Below are 18412 nucleotides of genomic sequence, written 5' to 3'. Positions count from 1 at the left end.
GTTAATATTGAATTCTATAGGGAAGTACACAGAGCATTCATTTAAACAAATTGTCCCCTTTCACAAAGGCCTGCTCCTGTAACAACCAAGTCTAGAGTGGTACCACAGTTCTGTTGGGACGAAGCTACTCTTTTAAGGCTTAGGGGGAAAAATTTTTACATGAAATGTTAATAATGTCAATCTTATTTGATGTACAATAACAGGATCTGTACTTAAAATCAATCACCCACCCACCTCGCTACTTACTGTAATGTCCCTACTGTTAATGTTTAAGAACAGTGCTTGCCTCTGGGGTGGAGCTGACTGAAAAGGAATATAAGGGAACTTTTCTCAGGTGATAGAAATATCCTATGTCTTACCAAGGTAGTGGTTACATATTGTGTGTGTATAGACACATGTAATATCAAAATGTATACTTCTGTACTTCTGTATATAAATTATATAAAAATACAACTGTCTAATCTTAAAAAATATACACCCTTGGGATTTTAGGGTGCTGGTGGTAGTTTATTTTTTGAATGGACAGCTACATGAGCCTTGCCTGCTTTATGAAAAGTCAATGAGCTATTCACTTACAATTTGTGCCTATTTACACCTTTTTTAAATTTCCAGGCACAATGGAAGCTAAAGTAGCAGGAACATAAAGAACTTAAGAGTAACTGAAAACCAGACATTGTTTCTGGTGTCCTTTTTCACACACTGTCATTTTTTCAGAGAGATTCTCCGGGCTAGGGAAGAGTTTTTTCTTTTCGGAGGAGGGAAATCCTGAGTTCTGTCTCTGCTATACTACACCTGGAGGGATGACAGGGCATGTGAGTTAAATGCCATGTACAGGAAAACCACGTAATGAGAATCAGTAATGAGCTCGGCACTGAGCCTGGAGGGTTTCTAACTTACACTCACCAACAATCTGTGCAGAAGAGACATTCTTATCAGCATTACTGTCATCAACCTGAAACACAAAAATTGTTACCAGAGAAGAAAACAATGGCATTCCTGGAGAAAGAACTGCTATAATATATAAGCCCCTGAACTTCCCAAAAGCTAAGCTGCTTGGCAAAAGCAACAGAACCTGCTCCAAAGAAACTGCCCCTCCACTTCTTCTGATCTTCCCACAAAGACAGATACCACATTGAACACAACCACCAAGCAGGGAAAAAGAAAAACCTAACAACACCGCTAACACCTCTTTAAACTGATACCTTCACCTTTCACAGAGAGAACACTAAGCGAGGAGCTAAGTCTTCAAACGCTAGTGAAAAGCATCTACCTCATTCCTAAGAAGAGTTTTGGGCAATGCCTCAATGCACATAAAACCAGAACAAAAACTCAGGCCCAATGTAAAAACGAAAGGAAACAATACGAAGCAAGCAGGGTAACAGGAGACTCTCCCTGGATGAATCATTTCCACAACAAATGCTATACCAATTTGTTTCCTCAGTAATGCATCAACTGGAAATAGCTCAAAACGCAGGTACTAGCTGAGCAAGTCGGGCTGGCAGTAAAAAAGTCATCTAATTCTAAACCAAAGCTGCTCCAACCACCTACAGTTCAAGACAGCATTACCATAACAGCCAATTATACCCAGTTTTATGTGTAAAACTAAAAAGTACAATTAATGCTACAAGCTGAAACTTACTAACTGGACAATTCTATGTAAGATAAAAGTCTGGTCACTATTCTCTTACACGGTACTGAGAATTTATAGAACTGGTAGTTCAATTATTACAATACTCCAGCACCAAGACTGTATCAGCTTCAATTAATTCTCTACAGTCAACCAGTCTTTTTTTTAAGTGCCCTGCTAGAGCCATCCAAGAGATCTGCGGCTCCCTCCTGATTTCTGGCTGAACTGCAGACAAAGCATTGCCACCAATGATGCTGCCACCACCACACCCCACTTCCAGGGTAATGTTAAAGCAACACAAGAATCCAAAGCAAGAGCAATGCTGGTACTAGGAGTTGATCAAAACTTCGCCTTCCCTGTGGCCATTATTTTGCTCTCTTCATGGGAGTCACTCTTCTGCTGCTTATAAAAGAGGCTCAGGCACTTACAGATTCATACGATGGGGGAACTGCTGGTATCTGAGGTGGATGAATATTGGGAAAGGCCTGAAAAGCCCCCATTGGCAATCCATTGAAATCCGACTGCAAGAGGAGAAAGGCAAAATCAGAGACACTGCCCCTATTTAGCAATTTACTGAGGTTTGTGTATGAGAAGGGAGAAATAGATATACACACACATAGGAGGTCTTCAAATATCATTTCATTAAAACATTGAATACCATAGGAATGTAACTCTTGTTTCTAACATTTAGCCTATGGTAAAACCTAGTTTCCTAATACATCATTTCACTTAAAGTCACAGAAATAGCAATGACATTAAATGATAAACTATACACATGTATCAATATATATACTACTCAAGAGCCACAAAAGAACAAAACCTAAAATACCACATCATCAGAAGGATTCCAGATTCTTAAAGATCTGTAACCAAATTACTAAATCAATTAGGGAAGATTATTAGATTTTATTAGCAATTACCTTCAACATCTTGTCTACAAAATAGGTTTTTCTACTTGGTAATAAATGACTGTGTTCATTTTTGGAAAAAGCTACTAGTACAGCTACAACAGGTTCCCAAATATGTTCAGTGAAAAAAAACACGAATATGAGTTTTTCTAACACTATCTCTCCAGATTTTCCCCCTGCATTAACCTACTGCTGAACCAAAAGACTTTCTCTAAATCCCAACATTTTTTCACAATATATGATTATTAAGCTAATACCAAATGCTCTTACTTTTAAATCCTCTTGACAACCTAAAATTTCTGAATGTTTTCAGAGCCAACTTGTCACCTTCTGTTACATGTTCTAGAGCTTACACCACATCTATTTACACGTATACTTACTGGTCCCTTTGGAAGAGGGTATGAGAAAGGAGTACTTGGAGAGGGCATGGGCATGGGCATAGGCATTGGCACTGCTCCATCAGGTACACCAACTGGGGCTGTGAACCCGCCCCCTCCTCCTCCTCTTCCAGGGCCCCCTTTCTTCACATCATCTGTGAATCCAACATCAATAAGATCTGTCTCTACTCCAGGAGGAGCCTCTGCCTGAGAAAAAGAGAGAAACCCACATCATTAGCCCACATCACAGGCTAGGTTCCCAGGGAACAAACTTGGAGATGGAGATTAGCATGATGGAAGTTTACTGGGGCAGTCTCTTGGGATAATGACCTACAAGAAAGTGAAGGAAGCCGGGAGGGGTAAAGGAAGAAGCTGGGCTGTCATGCAGTCAGAGGCTTCAGCCAGCGAGCTCTGAAGCTAGCTAGGAAGGATGAGCCTACAGCAGATGTCCCCAACTGTGTCAAAGGAAAAGTGTCTCTGAATCCCTGCACCGACCAGTTATTAAATACAAGCCACCCTCAGGAAAGACTTTGTGTAGGAAAGCTCTTTCTTCTGCAAAGAAGCACTCAGCTTTGTATGAGACACCAATCATTAATAATCTCAAGAGATGGAAATAAATGTTTCTATTCTGAAGCAAGTGTGTATATTTGGGGTGGGGGTTGTCTAAGTAGCATACTAAAGCATCTACTATACTCACTGACCCTAACTGCTGAATAATTATATTTACATATTTACCCTCCTTACACTGTAAGCCTCTTCAGGACATGGACCTTGTTTTTATGTATCTCTGTACTCTCAGCTTTCTGTTTATTGTATGGCATGTCACAGGTACCCGATGAACATTTCAGGGTTTGTTCTGGGTCTTACGGCATTTCTCAATACCCACAGGATGATTCATAATTCCTGGATCTTCATCAAAAACCAGCAATGCCTTGGCCAGGTAGCTCAGTTGGTTAGAGCATCAACCCAATATGACAAGGTCACAGGTGTGATCCCTGGTCAGGGAACATGCAAGAATCAACCAATGAATGCATAAATAAGTGGAACAAAAAATGTCTCTCTCCCCTCACTACCTTCCTCTCTCAAATCAACAAATTAAAAAAATATATTAAAAACAAAAACAGCAATAATACTATTTTGAGGATTTGTACCTTTTCAAAGTGCTTTCAGGCATTTGTTTTATCTGATCCTTAAGTATTCTGTGAGATATGTAGGCACAATTATTTTTATACAAAAAGGGAAAGGCTTCAATTTCCACATACAAACTGTAGTGAAATAATATGCTTATAAAGAAAGTGATATCTAGAGACTCACTTTTCTGTGTACTCTGAAAGACTCTAAACCTACCATGACCACGGAGTCAGGTTCATAGGGCACATTGTAGTTCTTGGCAATTTCAATCAGGTATCTTTCCACCAGGATTTTAGGCGGAGCTTCTACGCTCAGTTTGTGCATTAGCTGTAATTGAAAGACCCAAGATTAAGACGCATCTATACCAACTAGCCTAAGCCTAATGTATCTCACTTGTAAATTTTGTTCCTCTCACTTTATAGGTAAACTGAGGCAGAAAAAAAGGTTCAGACTAGTTAATGACTTTTTTCCAGCTGCAAATTACATTACAAGACCCATATCACTCTGACAATCTCTGGTTACATGACCGAGGTGTTGGTGAAAAGCTGATACTGCTGCCTTCTACATCTCAATTCATCTGCCCTTCTCCCAACCTCACTTCTACCTCCACAAATTACAAGGGGCACAAAGAATAGGGGCGAGTAAGAAAGGACACAGGACAAATCAGGGTAAGGAGTTGACTGCATTGCCTACCAGAGAGCCTTCTCCCCACCCTCACTGTGACATGTGCAGCCATAGACTCACCCTACCATACAGTGGTACCCATTAGAGCACTGCAGGCAATAAATCAACCTGCTCCCACCCTGCCCACTGGTTCATGTTTAACAAGTATGTTTGTTACCCTGTCATTCACAGTTCCAATCTGGTTGGTTCTACATAACTTGCCATATTCCTTGCTATATTTGGCACAGAGCTGATCAGCAACCTACAGGGGAAAAAAAAGAACAGTAAATAAAAGTGGAAACCATTTCTAAAGACTGCTTCGAGTTCTCTCCTATCAATAGTGAACAGGCTTCTATTACAGGGCATCCAAAAAAACTGGGGTCTGTAAAATCTAAAGGGGTACATACTAATTCATTCAGCTATTTGTTTATGCATCCATCCACTGAGCCACAATGTGCAAAACTATAAGCATTATGATATACACTGTAAACATGATGAACAAAACCAGACAATGTTTCCACTCCTAAGAGTTTTACAGTCTAGCGAAAACAGCCATTACTTAATCACACAGGTAAAGGTACAAATGCATCTGTACTAAGTGCTACCAAGGGAAAGTACACCATACTACAAACAGCTTATGACAGAATCAGATCTGATGATTAAGAAAAAAAGTCCTGACCAGTATAGCTCAGTTGGTTGGAGCATCATCCTTCAAAGTGAAAAGTCACCAACTCAATTCCCAGTCAGGGCACATGCCTTGGGTGTGGGTTCGGTCCCGGGTCAGGGCATGTATGAGAGGCAACCAATGGATGTTTCTCTCTCACATCAACATTTCTCTCCCTCTCTTCTTCCTTCCCTTCCCCCCTCTCTAAAAATAAATAGTATCTTAAAAAAAAAATAATGGGGTGGTACACATACAATATACAAATGTACAGATGTATTATAGACTTGTATACTTCAAACTCTTATGTTATTAACAATGTCACCCCAATAAATTAAAAAAGTCAGGTAAGGCTTCCAGAAGAAAGCAGTACGTCACTAAGATACAAAGGATGATTAGTAGTTAACTAAACAAGTGAAGGTGGGACATCCCAGGAAGAGAAGAGAACATGGTTCGAAGGCCTCAGGTAGAAAAACAGGGCCAATCCTAATTCCAAAATAAGGACAGTAAGCCTCTAGTGCAGAGCCTGAGGGAAGAAATGAAGAAAGGCAACTGGGGCCAGACAATGCAGGGCTCTGCAGGCAATATTAGAAGTTCAGTTTCTATCATAAGCACAATGGAAAGATACTAAAGGGCTTTAAAACACAGTGACAGGATCCCATCAGTGTTTTGAACAGAACCTCAGTTCTGATGGAATGGTGAACAGAATAAAGAAAACCAAAGCAGGTATACGAAGAGTATTCAAGAAGTTATAACAGTCTAGGCAGGAGATGACAGTGGCATTGAACCAGAGTGGTCCCAAAACCTGGGAGTTCAGTGAGGGGACCCTCACTGTCCAAAATGTAGACTTTCAGGGATACCTGGTAACTTAATTAGTTTGTCATATGTCTTTTGATAATGATTTTTGTTATGTATTATATTATGTTGGATTTAAAAATACTTGTTGGTATTAATTTATCCCTTTATGGCTTTTGTGGTATACTTTTTTTAAGTCTGCATGGTTTTGTTCAAGTTTTTATGGTTTTATTATTTAAAAAACATGTAAATCTTTTCCAATTGGAGTTAATTTTGATATAAGGAAGCATAGGAGAAGCTAAAAACGACACTGAGGTTAAAACTATGTAAGAAGCAGTTGCCCTACTCTCCCCTTCCTCTACCCACGAAACACTATGCCTATTCTCCCTGCTCTGCCAGAACACGGATTTACTCTCTGGGGAGGTTAAACTGAAGGGACTCTGGACTCCAAGCACAGCAGAGATACTTACTGACAACAGAAGAATTAAGTGTAGGTCTTCTTCAAGAAAAGAATGAGACCTTTGGCTTCCTTCTCTCCTGGGCTCTCAGAAATGCTGACCCAGCTTATACCTTCCAGGTGTAGGATTCCTCTCTGAGGAAAATGACCAACCCAAGGAAAGAAAACTAGTTCTTGACAGTCTGGCGTTCCCTCAAGAAAGGGCTCAGTCAGATCATTCAACAATGAAGGAAACTGACAATAAGCCCCACCCAGGCACACAAAAGGTTCCAAACTGCTTTTTAGTATCTATAAAATAAACCAACAGCCAAGAATCACCAAAACTGAGAAAAGTCTCTACTACGAAACAGTCTAAATCTGCCCCAGTCAGGTGGCTCAGTTGGTTGGAGCACTATCCTGTACATCAAAAGGTCGCAGGTTCAAACCCCAGTTAGGGCACGTATGGGAGACAAATGACTGACATTTCTCTCTCACATCAATGTTTCCCTCCTCTCTCCCCCTCCCTGGCCCCTTCCTCTCTCTAAAATCAAATATATCCTGAGATGAGGATTAAAAAAATAAAATCATCTAAATCTAAGAAACAGAAGAAAACAAACATTACAGAAACAAAAATTAAAAGGAAACTATAATATTCTTGGCAAGTTAGAAGACACTGCAGCCATGAAACAAAAACAACAGAGTATAAAAAAAGTATTCAGAAAATTAAAAAGAGCTCTTAAAAAATACAAACAGAAGAGAAGGAAATCTCAAAAGTTGGGTTGGGAGACAAGACTGATAATCTCCAAAAAGATAAGACAAATACACAAAGATAGAGAAAGTAACTGACCTGTCTTCAACTGAGTCAATACCATACCTACGTGTGGCAGGCAATTTTTTAGCTAATGTCTGTCTTGTCTGCTAGACTCTAAGCTACAAGTACAGGGCTGGTATCCTATTTGGTATAGGTATAGGTATCCTATTTTGCTCATCACTATATCCTCAGTGCCTACCTAGCTCTCACATCTGCTCAATAAATATTTGTGTAATGAATGAAGCAAAACCATCTAATATAAATTTGTCATTTTAACTTTACTGGTTTACAGTTGTGTAAGACTTTTCTATTTATATATACTTAACACCTATCAAAACAAAAAATAGATGGTGTCACTTTAAAATGGAACCTACGCTCCCAATGCCCGAGGAACTGCTTTGCATATCTTATGCCTCAAATCTCTGGAATGTTAAAACAGGGCAAAATCTCTCTGGGCTGGGCTGGGCTTAGGGCAACAGTGTGTCTCCCAAAGAACTGTTTGCCCAAGTAACAAGAAACCACTAAAATGAAAATTAAAAAACATTAGTTAGAATTAACATTACCATTATCTGCCCCAATAGAAATGCCTTTCTTTTATTGATGTAATCAGTCCCCTTTCCCTTCCAATAAATATCCATTGCCTTTGACTCTTAATGGAAACACTATTTGGGCTTCTGCCTAAAGCTGTGCGTCCCCAGTAGCTGTTCTTATTGATTTGAAATAAATGCTTATTGCCTCTCACTTTGAAAGGCCCTTTGCTCCTTAAAATGATTATTCGAGGTTGCAAAACACTTTTTTATTCTATGATATAAGAGGTCTGAAAAGGAGGAACCCTGTGTCAAAGGCAGCATGAGAAGAGTACAAAACACCTGGTTACATAAGCAGAAATGACTTACATTAACCAACCTTCCTAACAATACGAAAAGCTACAGACATCACTGAAACTTGTCATACTCACTATTTTCAACTCAGCCACTTCTGACTGGAGTCGAGGAGCAGCCCAGATCAGCGTAGACACAGATTCAGCCAGACCAGAATCTAGCTCCCTAATTAAGGAAAAAATTAATAAAATTTAACATTCTTTACAACAAACCAACAAACCCTAACAACTTTATGATATACCAGATAGTCTCTAAAGCTATTTCACAAATCTCATTAAATATTCAATAACTCTCTACTTCCGCCAAGATGGAGGCATAGGTGGATGTGCCGAGCCTTTTCACACAACCAAGTTTAGAGACAACTAAATAGTAGCAACAGAAAACACAGCCAGAACATGGAAAATTGAACTTTTCGGAGGTCCGTTAACAACAAATTCTTCAGCCTGACCGGTAAGGGGCGAAACCAGCGGCTGGTGAAGCGGGATTGCACAGGAGGTCTCGGTCAGCCGGACTCAGGCGCCCGGAATCCAGACGCAGGAATCTAGGTGCAGGGTTGGACCTAGTGAGCGACAGCGAGCGGCCAGGCGAGCAACTGTGGGGGAGACAGCGGGGGAGCAGTGCTGCGTGTTGACTGTGGTCGCCCATTTGTGCGCAGATGAACAGGCGAGGGAGTGGGCGGTTGGACTGGGGCCGGCAGGTCCCCGCGGCAAGCGGCAGTAGAGGGCGCCGCCATTTCCCCACTCTGACCACGCCCCCACATACAGCGTCATAACCCAGCGACTCTGAGTGGCCCGGCCCAGGTGAACAACATAAGGCGCTGCTCCTCACCCAGCGGCACGAAACAGCAAAGGGGGTCACCATTTCCTCGCTCTGACCACGCCCCCACATACAGCGTCACAACCCAGCGACCTGGGAGTCCTAGGCCACGCTTCTCACACTTAAAGGGCCAGAACAGACCAAAAATGGCGCAAGAAGATCTCAAAGCCCCAGAGCCTATAAATCTAAGCGATAAAGAAATAGCAAAACCCTCAGACCACAGTTTAAAACACTGGTCATCAGGATCCTCACAGAACTGGTTGATTATAGCCACAAATTAGACAAACATATGAAGGCGAAACTAATTGAAATGAATGGAATTGCACAGGACACCAATAGCAATGAAAAGGAAACTGGGACTCAAATCAATGGAGTGGACCAGAAGAAAGCAAATAATGGCCAAACAGAAAAGAGTCAAGAAGCAAGAATTCAAAGAAATGAGGAGAATCTTAGGAACCTCCAGGACATCTTTAAACGCTCCAACATCCGAATTATAGGGGTACCAGAAGGGGGAAAGGCACAGCCACCAGTGGAAAACTTATTTGAACAAATAATAAAGGAGAATTTCCCCAATCTGGCAAAGGAAATAGACTTCCAGGAAATCCAGGGAGCTCAGAGAGTCCCAAAGAAGTTGGACCCAAGAAGAAACACACCAAGGCACATCATAAATACATTAGCCAAAATTAAAATGAAGGAGAGAATCCTAGAAGCAGCAAGAGCTAAGGGGACAGTCACCTACAAAGGAGTTCCCATCAGACTGTCAGCAGATTTCTCAAAAGAGACCTTACAGGCAAGAAGGGGCTGGAAAGAAGTATTCCAAGTCATGAAATCCAAAGACCTGCAACCAAGATCGCTCTATCCAGCAAAACTTTCATTTAGAATGGAAGTTTTTAGAATGGAAGCACTTATTAAAGTGCTTCTCAGATAAGATCAAATTCAAGGAGTTCATCATCACCAAGCCCTTATTATATGAAATGTTAAAGGGACTTACCTAAGAAAAAGAAGTTAAAAAAACATGAACAGTGAAAGGACAACAAACTCACAGTTATTAACAACCACACCTAAAATGAAAGCAAACTAAAAGGACAGCTAGATCAGGAGTGGAAACAGAAATGAAGATCTCAAGGAGGGTTAGCAACAGGGGAGTGGGAGGAGGAGAAGGGGGGAGAAGGTACAGAAAATAAGTAGCATAGACAGTAGATAGAAAATAGATGGGGGGGGCAAGAAGAGCATGGGAAATATAGAATCCAAAGAACTTGAGACACATGGTCATAAACTAAAGGGGGGGTAATGGTGGGGATGGGGGGTAGGGTGGAGGGGAATGAAAGGGGGGGAATAGAACAACTGTAACAGCATAATCAATAAAAAAATTTAAAAAAAATTCAATAACTCTAAACTTCTAGCCATTTTCATCACACTATTTTACTTCTGCAAAAACTCAAACTAAATGATGCACCCAAGGTCACAGTCAGAAAATGGTCCAGCCAAGATTCACTCAGATTTAGGCCTCGAGTTCAGTTCTATATTTTCTTTTCAACAGTTGTCTACATTGGAATCAAGCCTTCAAGCAAATAGTAGGAAAAAGGTCCTTGGGTATGTAAAATAGTCCCTTGGTGCTAGCCTCCTACATATAGGAAGTCCATATTGCCCCTTTCTCAAATTCCAGGGCTGATTTTATTCAGCTCTTTGATCAAAATATCTCACTTCATTAAAGTTATATATATAAGGTGAATAAGTTCTAAAGATCTGCTGAACACTGTACCTATAATTAACAATACCATATTGTGCACTTAAAAAATTTTATTAAGAGGATATATATCTCATGCTTTGTTCTTACCGAAAAAGAAGGGAAGGAGGGGATACAAGGAAACTTTTGGAGGTGAGATGTTTTCTGCCCTGACTGTGGTATCTGTATATACATGTATGCATGCATCCAAACTCATCGAATTCTATGCATTAATTATGTGTAGTTTTTCTCTATCAATTATACATCAATTTAAAAAGAGATACACACACACACAATCTTACTTCATAGACTGAATGAGGCCAAACCGGGCCAGCAGCAGGTCACAGTACAGCTCCAGGATCTCCATGGCCTCCACGAGGTAGTCTTCCCGTATAATGTGCTCCACTCGGATCCGAGCTCGCTCATCTTTCCCAGCAGCCAGGTAGTCAGCAATCTCTTTCCTTGCTTTCTGGGCCAGTTCCGCTACGGCACAAATCCCACTCTAGTCACACAGCAGTAGTACACCAGGCCATGGCCTGCAGGCGACCTCCACCACAACAGAGACAAGGGGGTGTTTCTATCATGTCCTCCCTAACTCACTCTCCCTTAGCAAATCTAGTCTGGAACTTGCTATTTAGTCTAGGTGAGAATATTGTGTAGCCAGAAATTTCAGGAGTCATGCCATCTATTTCATATTAACAGAGTATGTCCCTTTCCCTGCAACAGTGATTCAATCTAAACAGATGTATTATCCAAAGTTTAAAAATAGGATCCCTAAGACTTCATAGCGCCAGCCTGAAACAGCCAATAATGGAGTGCTAGGATCCAATGATGTATTTTGGGGGAGAAAAATAAAAGGCAATCATCTATTTATTACTCACTTTTTTTTTTCTCCAGTAGTTTAAGACGGTTTATGACTAATCGCAAATTGACTCGTAAACGCTCAGCTTTAAATCCAGAGCCCAGCATGCTGTGCTGTTCCTCCTGAAAAGAAATAAGCAGCACAGTAACTATTTTGACTATTTTCAAATTAAAATTAGTTCAGAAACTAACACCCATTAGAGGATGGATTATTTGACACTATAAACCACAGTGCTTTCCCTAATACAGACAAGTGACATGATCTGATTCACATTTTTAAAAGATCTTTTTGGTCCTGGCCAGTGTGGCTCAGGTGGCTGGAGTGTCATATCCCATAAAGCAAAAGACTACAGGTTCAATTCCAGGTCAGGGCACAACATCTGGGTTATAGGTCCAGTTCCCGGTCAGGATGCATGGGAGAGGCAACCAATCGATGTTTCTCTCTCACATTGATGTTCTTCTCCCCCTCTCTCCCTCCCTTCTCTCTCCCTAAAAGCAATGAGAAAAATGTCCTCAGGTGAGGAAAAAAAATTTAAAGTATTAAAAAATACAAAAATCTTTTTGGCTGTTGTGTAGAAAACTGACTGCAGGAGAATAATAATGGAAGTGAGAGGACAAGGGAGACTATTACTATATTCCAGACAACAGATGGAAGCAGCTTAGACTAGAGTAGTTGGCAGAAGTACTCAGATTTGAGATTTATTTGGAAGGCAAAGCTGAAAGAACTTGCTGACATATGAAATGAGTATCCATGTACTGGTGTAGGAGTGGGGTAATAAAAAGACAAAGAAGCTGGAAGGTCTGCTTCTCCCAAAAATCTCACCTTAAAACAAAGCTACTCTTCTAAGATCGGGAAGAAGAAAATAATACCAACTGTCACCACTGTTATTCAACATAGTACTAGCCAGAGCACTCAGGCAAGAGAAAGAAATAAAGGCATCCAAATTGGGAATGAATTAGTAAAATTGTCACTTTCTGAAGATGACATGATTATATACGCAGAAAACCCTAAGATCACACCAAAAGACTATCAGAAATAGAGCAAAGCTGCAGGACACAAAAATCAATGTACAAAAATCCCTTGTGTTCCTATATACTAACAATGAAATATCAGAAAAACAAAACAATTCCATTTGTATTTGAAACAAAAAGGATAAAATTATTAGGCATAAACTTAAAAAAGGAAGTGAAGAATCTATACACTGAGAACAAGACATTACCAAAGGAAAATGACACAAATAAATGGAAACATACCCCTTGTCCATAGATTGCAAGAATCAACATAATTAAAATAGCCATATTACCTAATACAATATACAGATTTAATGTTGCTCCCATACCAAAAGCATTAAAAAAAAAAAGACATCAAGTTTGTATGGAACCATGAAAAAGCCCAAACAGCACAAAAAAACAAAACCAGAGGTATTGTACTCCCTGACTTCAAATTATACTACAAAGCTGCAATAATCAAAACAGTGTAGTACTAGGAGAAAAGCAGACTCAAAGAGCAATAGAAAAGAACTGAGAGCCCAAATAAACCCACACATATATGGGCAACAGATTTTCAACAAAGGAACCAAAACACAATCTAGAAAAAGGAAAGCTTCTTCAGTTAAGTGGTGTTGGCAAAACCGAAAAACCAAATGCAAAAGAATGAAAGTAGACTGTTATCTGACACCATACTCAAAATGGATTAAAGACTTAAATATAAGACCTGAAACAATAAAACCCCTAGAAGAAAATATAGGCACTCAAGTTAGAGATCTTGGTCTCAGAGAGGCTTTAGTGAACTTAACCCCAAAGGCAAAGGAAGTAAAAGCCAAAATAAATGAATGGGACTACATCATATTAAAAAGCTTCTGCAAAGCAAAAGATGCCACCAACAAAACAAAAAGGCAGAAGATTCATAAACGATACCTCCGAAAAGAGGCTAATCCCAAAATATGTAAAGAACTCATACAATTCAACAAGAAAACAAACAATCCTATTAAAAAAATGGGCAGAGGAAATGATCAGACTCTGTTCCCATGAAGATATACCAGTGGTCAACAGATGTAGAAAAAGATGTTCAACTTCACTAGCTCTAAAGGAAATGAAATTCGAAACCACAAGATATTTCAATGCCACCTCAGACCTGTCAGAATGGCTATTATCAATAAGACAAAAAATAACAAGTGCTGAAAAGGACGTGGGTAAAAGGAACCCTCATACTGCTGGTAAGAATGTAAACTGGTACAGCCACTATGATAAACAGTATAGAGGTCCCTCAAAAAAAAAAAAAAAATCTCAGGACTTCCGCTAAGATGGAGGTGCAGGTGGAAGCACTGTGCCTTCTCGCACAACCAAGTTTAAAAACAACAAAGTTTTAGCAACAAAAACGCAGCCAAACCGCAGAAAATTGAACTATACGGAAGTCTGACAACAACAAACCCTTCAGCCAAACCGGTAAGAGGGGCAGAGCCAGGAGCACAGCAGGCTTGGGCAGGAAAGATCCACTGACCAACACGGGTGCAAGACCCAGGCACACCAGCACCCGTGGGCGGATCCCAGGTATGGAGTAGTGGGCGGACCCACTGAAAGCTGACCGTGGTCACACATTGGTGCGCAGATAAACCGGTGAAGGAGCAAGTAGTGGCATGAACCACGCAGGCCCCTGCGGCAGGAAGCAGCAGAGGGGACCACCATTGTCTCTCTCTGACCCTGCCCCCACATACTGCGTCACAAACCAGCGACCTGGTGGCCCTGCCCTGGTAAACAACTAAAGCTCTGCTCCTCATACCTAACAGGCACAAACAGATCAAAACATGGCTCAACAACAACTCAGAGCCCCATAGCCAATAATCTAAGCAATGAAAAATAGCCAAACTTTCAGATGCACAGTTCAAAACACTGGTGATCAGTATGCTCACAGAACTGGATGATTTTAGTCACAAATTAGAGGAACATATGAAGGCTAAACTAATTGAAATGAAGGGAAATGCACAGGAAACCAATAGTAATGAAAAGGAAACTGGGACTCAAATCAATGGAGTGGACCAGAAGGAGGAAAAAAATGACCAAAGAGAAAAGAATGAAGAAACAAGAATTCAAAAAAAAAAAAAAAAATGAGGAGAGGCTTAGGAACCTCCAGGACATCTTTAAACGCTCCAACATCCGAATTATAGGGGTACCAGAAGGGGAAGAGGAACAGCCACCAGTGGAAAACTTATTTGAACAAATAATAAAGGAGAACTTCCCCAATATGGCAAAGGAAATAGACTTTCAGGAAATCCAGGGAGCTCAGAGAGTCCCAAAGAAGTTGGACCCAACAAGGAACACACCAAGACGCGTCATAATTATATTACTCAAGATTAAAATGAAGGAGAGAATCCTAGAAGCAGCAAGAGCTAAGGGGACAGTCACCTACAAAGGAGTTCCCATCAGACTGTCAGCAGATTTCTCAAAAGAGACCTTACAGGAAAGAAGGGGCTGAAAAGAAGTATTCCAAGTTATGAAATCCAAAGACCTACATCCAAGATTGATCTATTCAGCAAAGCTTTCATTTAGAATGGAAGGGCAGATAAAGTACTTCTCAGATAAGGTCAAATTCAAGTTCATCGTCACCAAGCCCCTATTATATGAAAAGTTAAAGGGACTTACCTAAGAAAAAGAAGATAAAAAAGATGAACAGTGAAAGGACAGCAAAGTCACAGTTATTAACAACCACACCTAAAACAAAAGCAAACTAAGAGGATAGCTAGATCAGGAGCAGAACCATAGAAATGGAGATCACATGGAGGGTTAGCAACAGGGAAGTGGGAGGAGGAGAAGGGGGGAGAAGGTACAGAAAATAAGTAGCATAGATGGTAGGTAGAAAATAGATAAGGGGAGGGCAAGAATAGTAGGGGAAGTATAGAATCTAAAGAACTTGAGACATGTGGTCATAAACTAAAGGGGGGAAATGGTGGGGGAGGGGGTGTGCAGGGTGGAGGGGAATGAAGGGGGAAAACAGAACAACTGTAATGGCATAATCAATAAAATATATATATATATTTTTCAGGATAAAGCTACCATAAGACACAGCAATCTCTCTTCTGGTATCTACCCTAAATACTGATAAGTATATATACATATATCCCTGTGTTCACTGCAGCATTATTCACAGTAGCCAAGACACAGAAACCTAAGTGTCCTTTTTTTTGTTAAGACTTTATTTATTTATCTTTAGAGGGGAAGGGAAGGAGAGAGGGAGAGAAATATCAATGTATGGTTGCCTCTCATGTGTCCCCTGCTGGGATCTGGCCTGCAACCCAGGCATGTGCTCTGACTGGGAATCAAACCGGGATCCTTTGCTTCACAGGCCCGCACTCAATCCACTGACTACACCAGCCAGGGCCCTAAGCATCCTTTCATGCATGATTGGATATTGGGTTGGCCAACTTTGTCTTCAACTTCATTTGAAACAATTTTGTTACACCGTACTATGACAGCTGTCATATCAATGTTCATTTTTTAAAAATCAAAATTGGTAAACTTCTGTGTAGCCATTTTAATATTGAAGATAGAAGAAAATAAGCAACTTTTTTTGGCATATTATGCTTTATTATTTCAAGAAACATAAAAAAGGCAACTGACCCTGGCTTGTGTGAGTCAGTGGATTGAGTGCCAACCACCAAACCAAGGGTTGCTGGTTTGATTCCCAGTCAGGGGACATACTGGGTTGCTGGCCTCTGTAAGGGGCATGCAAGAAGCAACCACACACTGATGTGTCTCTCCTTCTCTTTCTCCCTCCCTTCCCCTCTCTCTAAAAATAAATCTTTAAAAAAATGCAACTAAAACACAAAAACAGGTCTGTGCAGTGTGTAGAGAAGGTGCTGTGATGAGGAACATGTCCAAAGTGGTTTGTGAAGTTTTGTGCTGGAGATTTCTTACTGGACAATGCTCCACAGACCAGTTGAAGCTGATAATGATCAAATAGATACATTGAGAACAATCAATGTTATATAACACAAGAGATACCCAACATATTCAAAATATCCAAATCAATATAGTTATTGGTGAAAAGAAAAAATGTGTGTCTTATTTTACAGAAAAAGACCATATGGACCTTTTGGCCAAGCCAATACAATGAAATACTACTCATCCATAAACAATGCCAGGATAAAACATTGCCATCTGCAACAACACAGATGGGCCTTGAAAGTATCATGCTAAGCAAAATAAGTCAGATGGGAAAGAAAAACATGTTTTAACTCATATGTGGGATATGAAATAGAATGCAACAAATGAACATACAAAACAAACTCATAGAGAATAGTATGATATTACCAGAGGAGAAAAGCAAGTGGGGAAAAGTTGAAGAAAATAAATTAGGTGATAGAAGGTGACTAGACTTTGGGTGGTGAGTACACCATGCAACATATAGATGATATCTTTTAGAACTGTATGCCTGAGACTTATATAATGCTATTATAACCAATTTCACCCCAATAAATTAAATTAAAACTTTAAATATTTATCATTTTAATTATTCAAATCCGCCCTCTAAGTCTCAGCTTTTCGAAAAAAAAACTAGTGCCTGAGATCACAGAAAAAGCATTAAGACAACACACATGCAAAGAAATAAACAAAGGGATAAAAAGCCCAAAGGGGGAAACAAAAGGTGCTCTACAAAATGGGACCAAAAAAGGCTATTTTTTAAAGATTTTCTTTATTTAATTTTAGAGAGAGGAGAAGGGAGGGAGAAGTGGAAGAGAAGCATCAATCTGTGGTTACCTCTCATGTGTCCCCAACTGGGGACCTGGCCTGCAACCTAGGCATGCGTCCTGACTGGGAATCTAACTGGTGACTCCACAGGCTGGTACTCAATCCACTGAGCCACACCAGACCGGGCAAAAAGGCTATTTTTACCAAGACTTTCACTGAACAGTAGAGTCACAATCAACAAAACCACTCCCCCCTTCATCCACAAGTCTTACACAGGGGTGTTCAACCCACAGCCTGAAACAGAATCGTATATTTACTTCAAACCTTTTTCTTAAGCCCTGGCTGGTGTAGCTCAGTGGATTGAGAGCAGGCCTGCGAACCAGACGATTGCAGTTCGATTCCCAGTCAGGGCACATGCCTGGGTTGCAGGCCAGTTCCCAGCAGGGGACTCATGAGAGGCAACCATACATTGATATTTCTCTCCTTCTTTCTCCTTCCCTCTCTCTCTAAAGATAAATAAATAACCCCTGGCTGGTGTAGCTCAGTGGATTGAGCGCAGACAATCACGGTTCGATTCCCAGTCAGGGCACATACGGGGTTGCAGGCTGGTTCCCTGCGGGCCAGTTCCCAACAGGGGACCCACGAAAGGCAACCATACATTGATGTTTCTCTCCCTCTCTCCTTCCCTTCCCCTCTAAAGATAAATAAATAAAATCCTAAAAAAGAAAAAAAGATAAATAAAATCTTAAAAAAAAAACTTTTCTTGCTCATAAGTTTTATTCAGTGTTTGTGTACTTAATGTGTGGTCCAAGACAACTTTACTTTTCTTCCAGTGTGGTTCAAAACGTTGGACATCCCTGGCTTTAGGGCATACCACTGTGCATTCTGTATCTAGACAGCACAATTCTTATTTCTCAATTAATTCTGGATTTGAACTTCAAAACATGTCGTATCTAAACAAAAGCTAAGTCTAACCAATTAAATGAAGAGTAGACAAACCAAACAAGATATCAAATATACAGAAAACCACTGGG

The 18412-nt window shown here is 40.4% G+C and overlaps 2 protein-coding genes across 4 annotated transcripts in view; one reads left to right on the top strand and one right to left on the bottom strand.

The window, feature by feature from the left end:
* Nucleotides 1-3960, top strand: part of PKD1L3 (polycystin 1 like 3, transient receptor potential channel interacting) — a 52339-nt gene extending 48379 nt beyond the window's left edge. The window contains exon 29 of the mRNA XM_053666605.1: nt 3801-3960. Within this exon, the coding sequence (XP_053522580.1) occupies nt 3801-3805 (5 nt within the window). The 3' untranslated portion in view covers nt 3806-3960. The remainder of the gene's footprint in view (nt 1-3800) is intronic.
* IST1 (IST1 factor associated with ESCRT-III) overlaps nt 1-18412 on the bottom strand; it is a 34184-nt gene that overhangs the window by 1451 nt on the left and 14321 nt on the right. The window contains exons 2-9 of one of the 3 annotated variants that reach the window (XM_037163994.2): nt 11714-11816; nt 11135-11315; nt 8368-8455; nt 4885-4968; nt 4260-4370; nt 2916-3119; nt 2056-2148; nt 904-952 (exon numbers count right to left, since the gene is read on the bottom strand). In XM_037163994.2, coding sequence (XP_037019889.2) covers nt 904-952; nt 2056-2148; nt 2916-3119; nt 4260-4370; nt 4885-4968; nt 8368-8455; nt 11135-11315; nt 11714-11801 — 898 coding nt within the window. In that variant the 5' untranslated portion in view covers nt 11802-11816. Of the gene's footprint in view, nt 1-903; nt 953-2055; nt 2149-2915; nt 3120-4259; nt 4371-4884; nt 4969-6632; nt 6784-8367; nt 8456-11134; nt 11316-11713; nt 11817-18412 lie in introns of those variants that run through there. The other 2 variants (XM_037164004.2, XM_037164008.2) reach the window with 2 other exon arrangements.

This window comes from Artibeus jamaicensis, unplaced genomic scaffold (assembly GCF_021234435.1).
Source record: "Artibeus jamaicensis isolate MK-2021 breed Jamaican fruit bat unplaced genomic scaffold, CSHL_Jam_final contig_464, whole genome shotgun sequence".
NCBI classification, from domain to species: Eukaryota; Metazoa; Chordata; class Mammalia; order Chiroptera; family Phyllostomidae; genus Artibeus; species Artibeus jamaicensis.
This window is presented reverse-complemented; position numbering and strand designations above follow the sequence as displayed.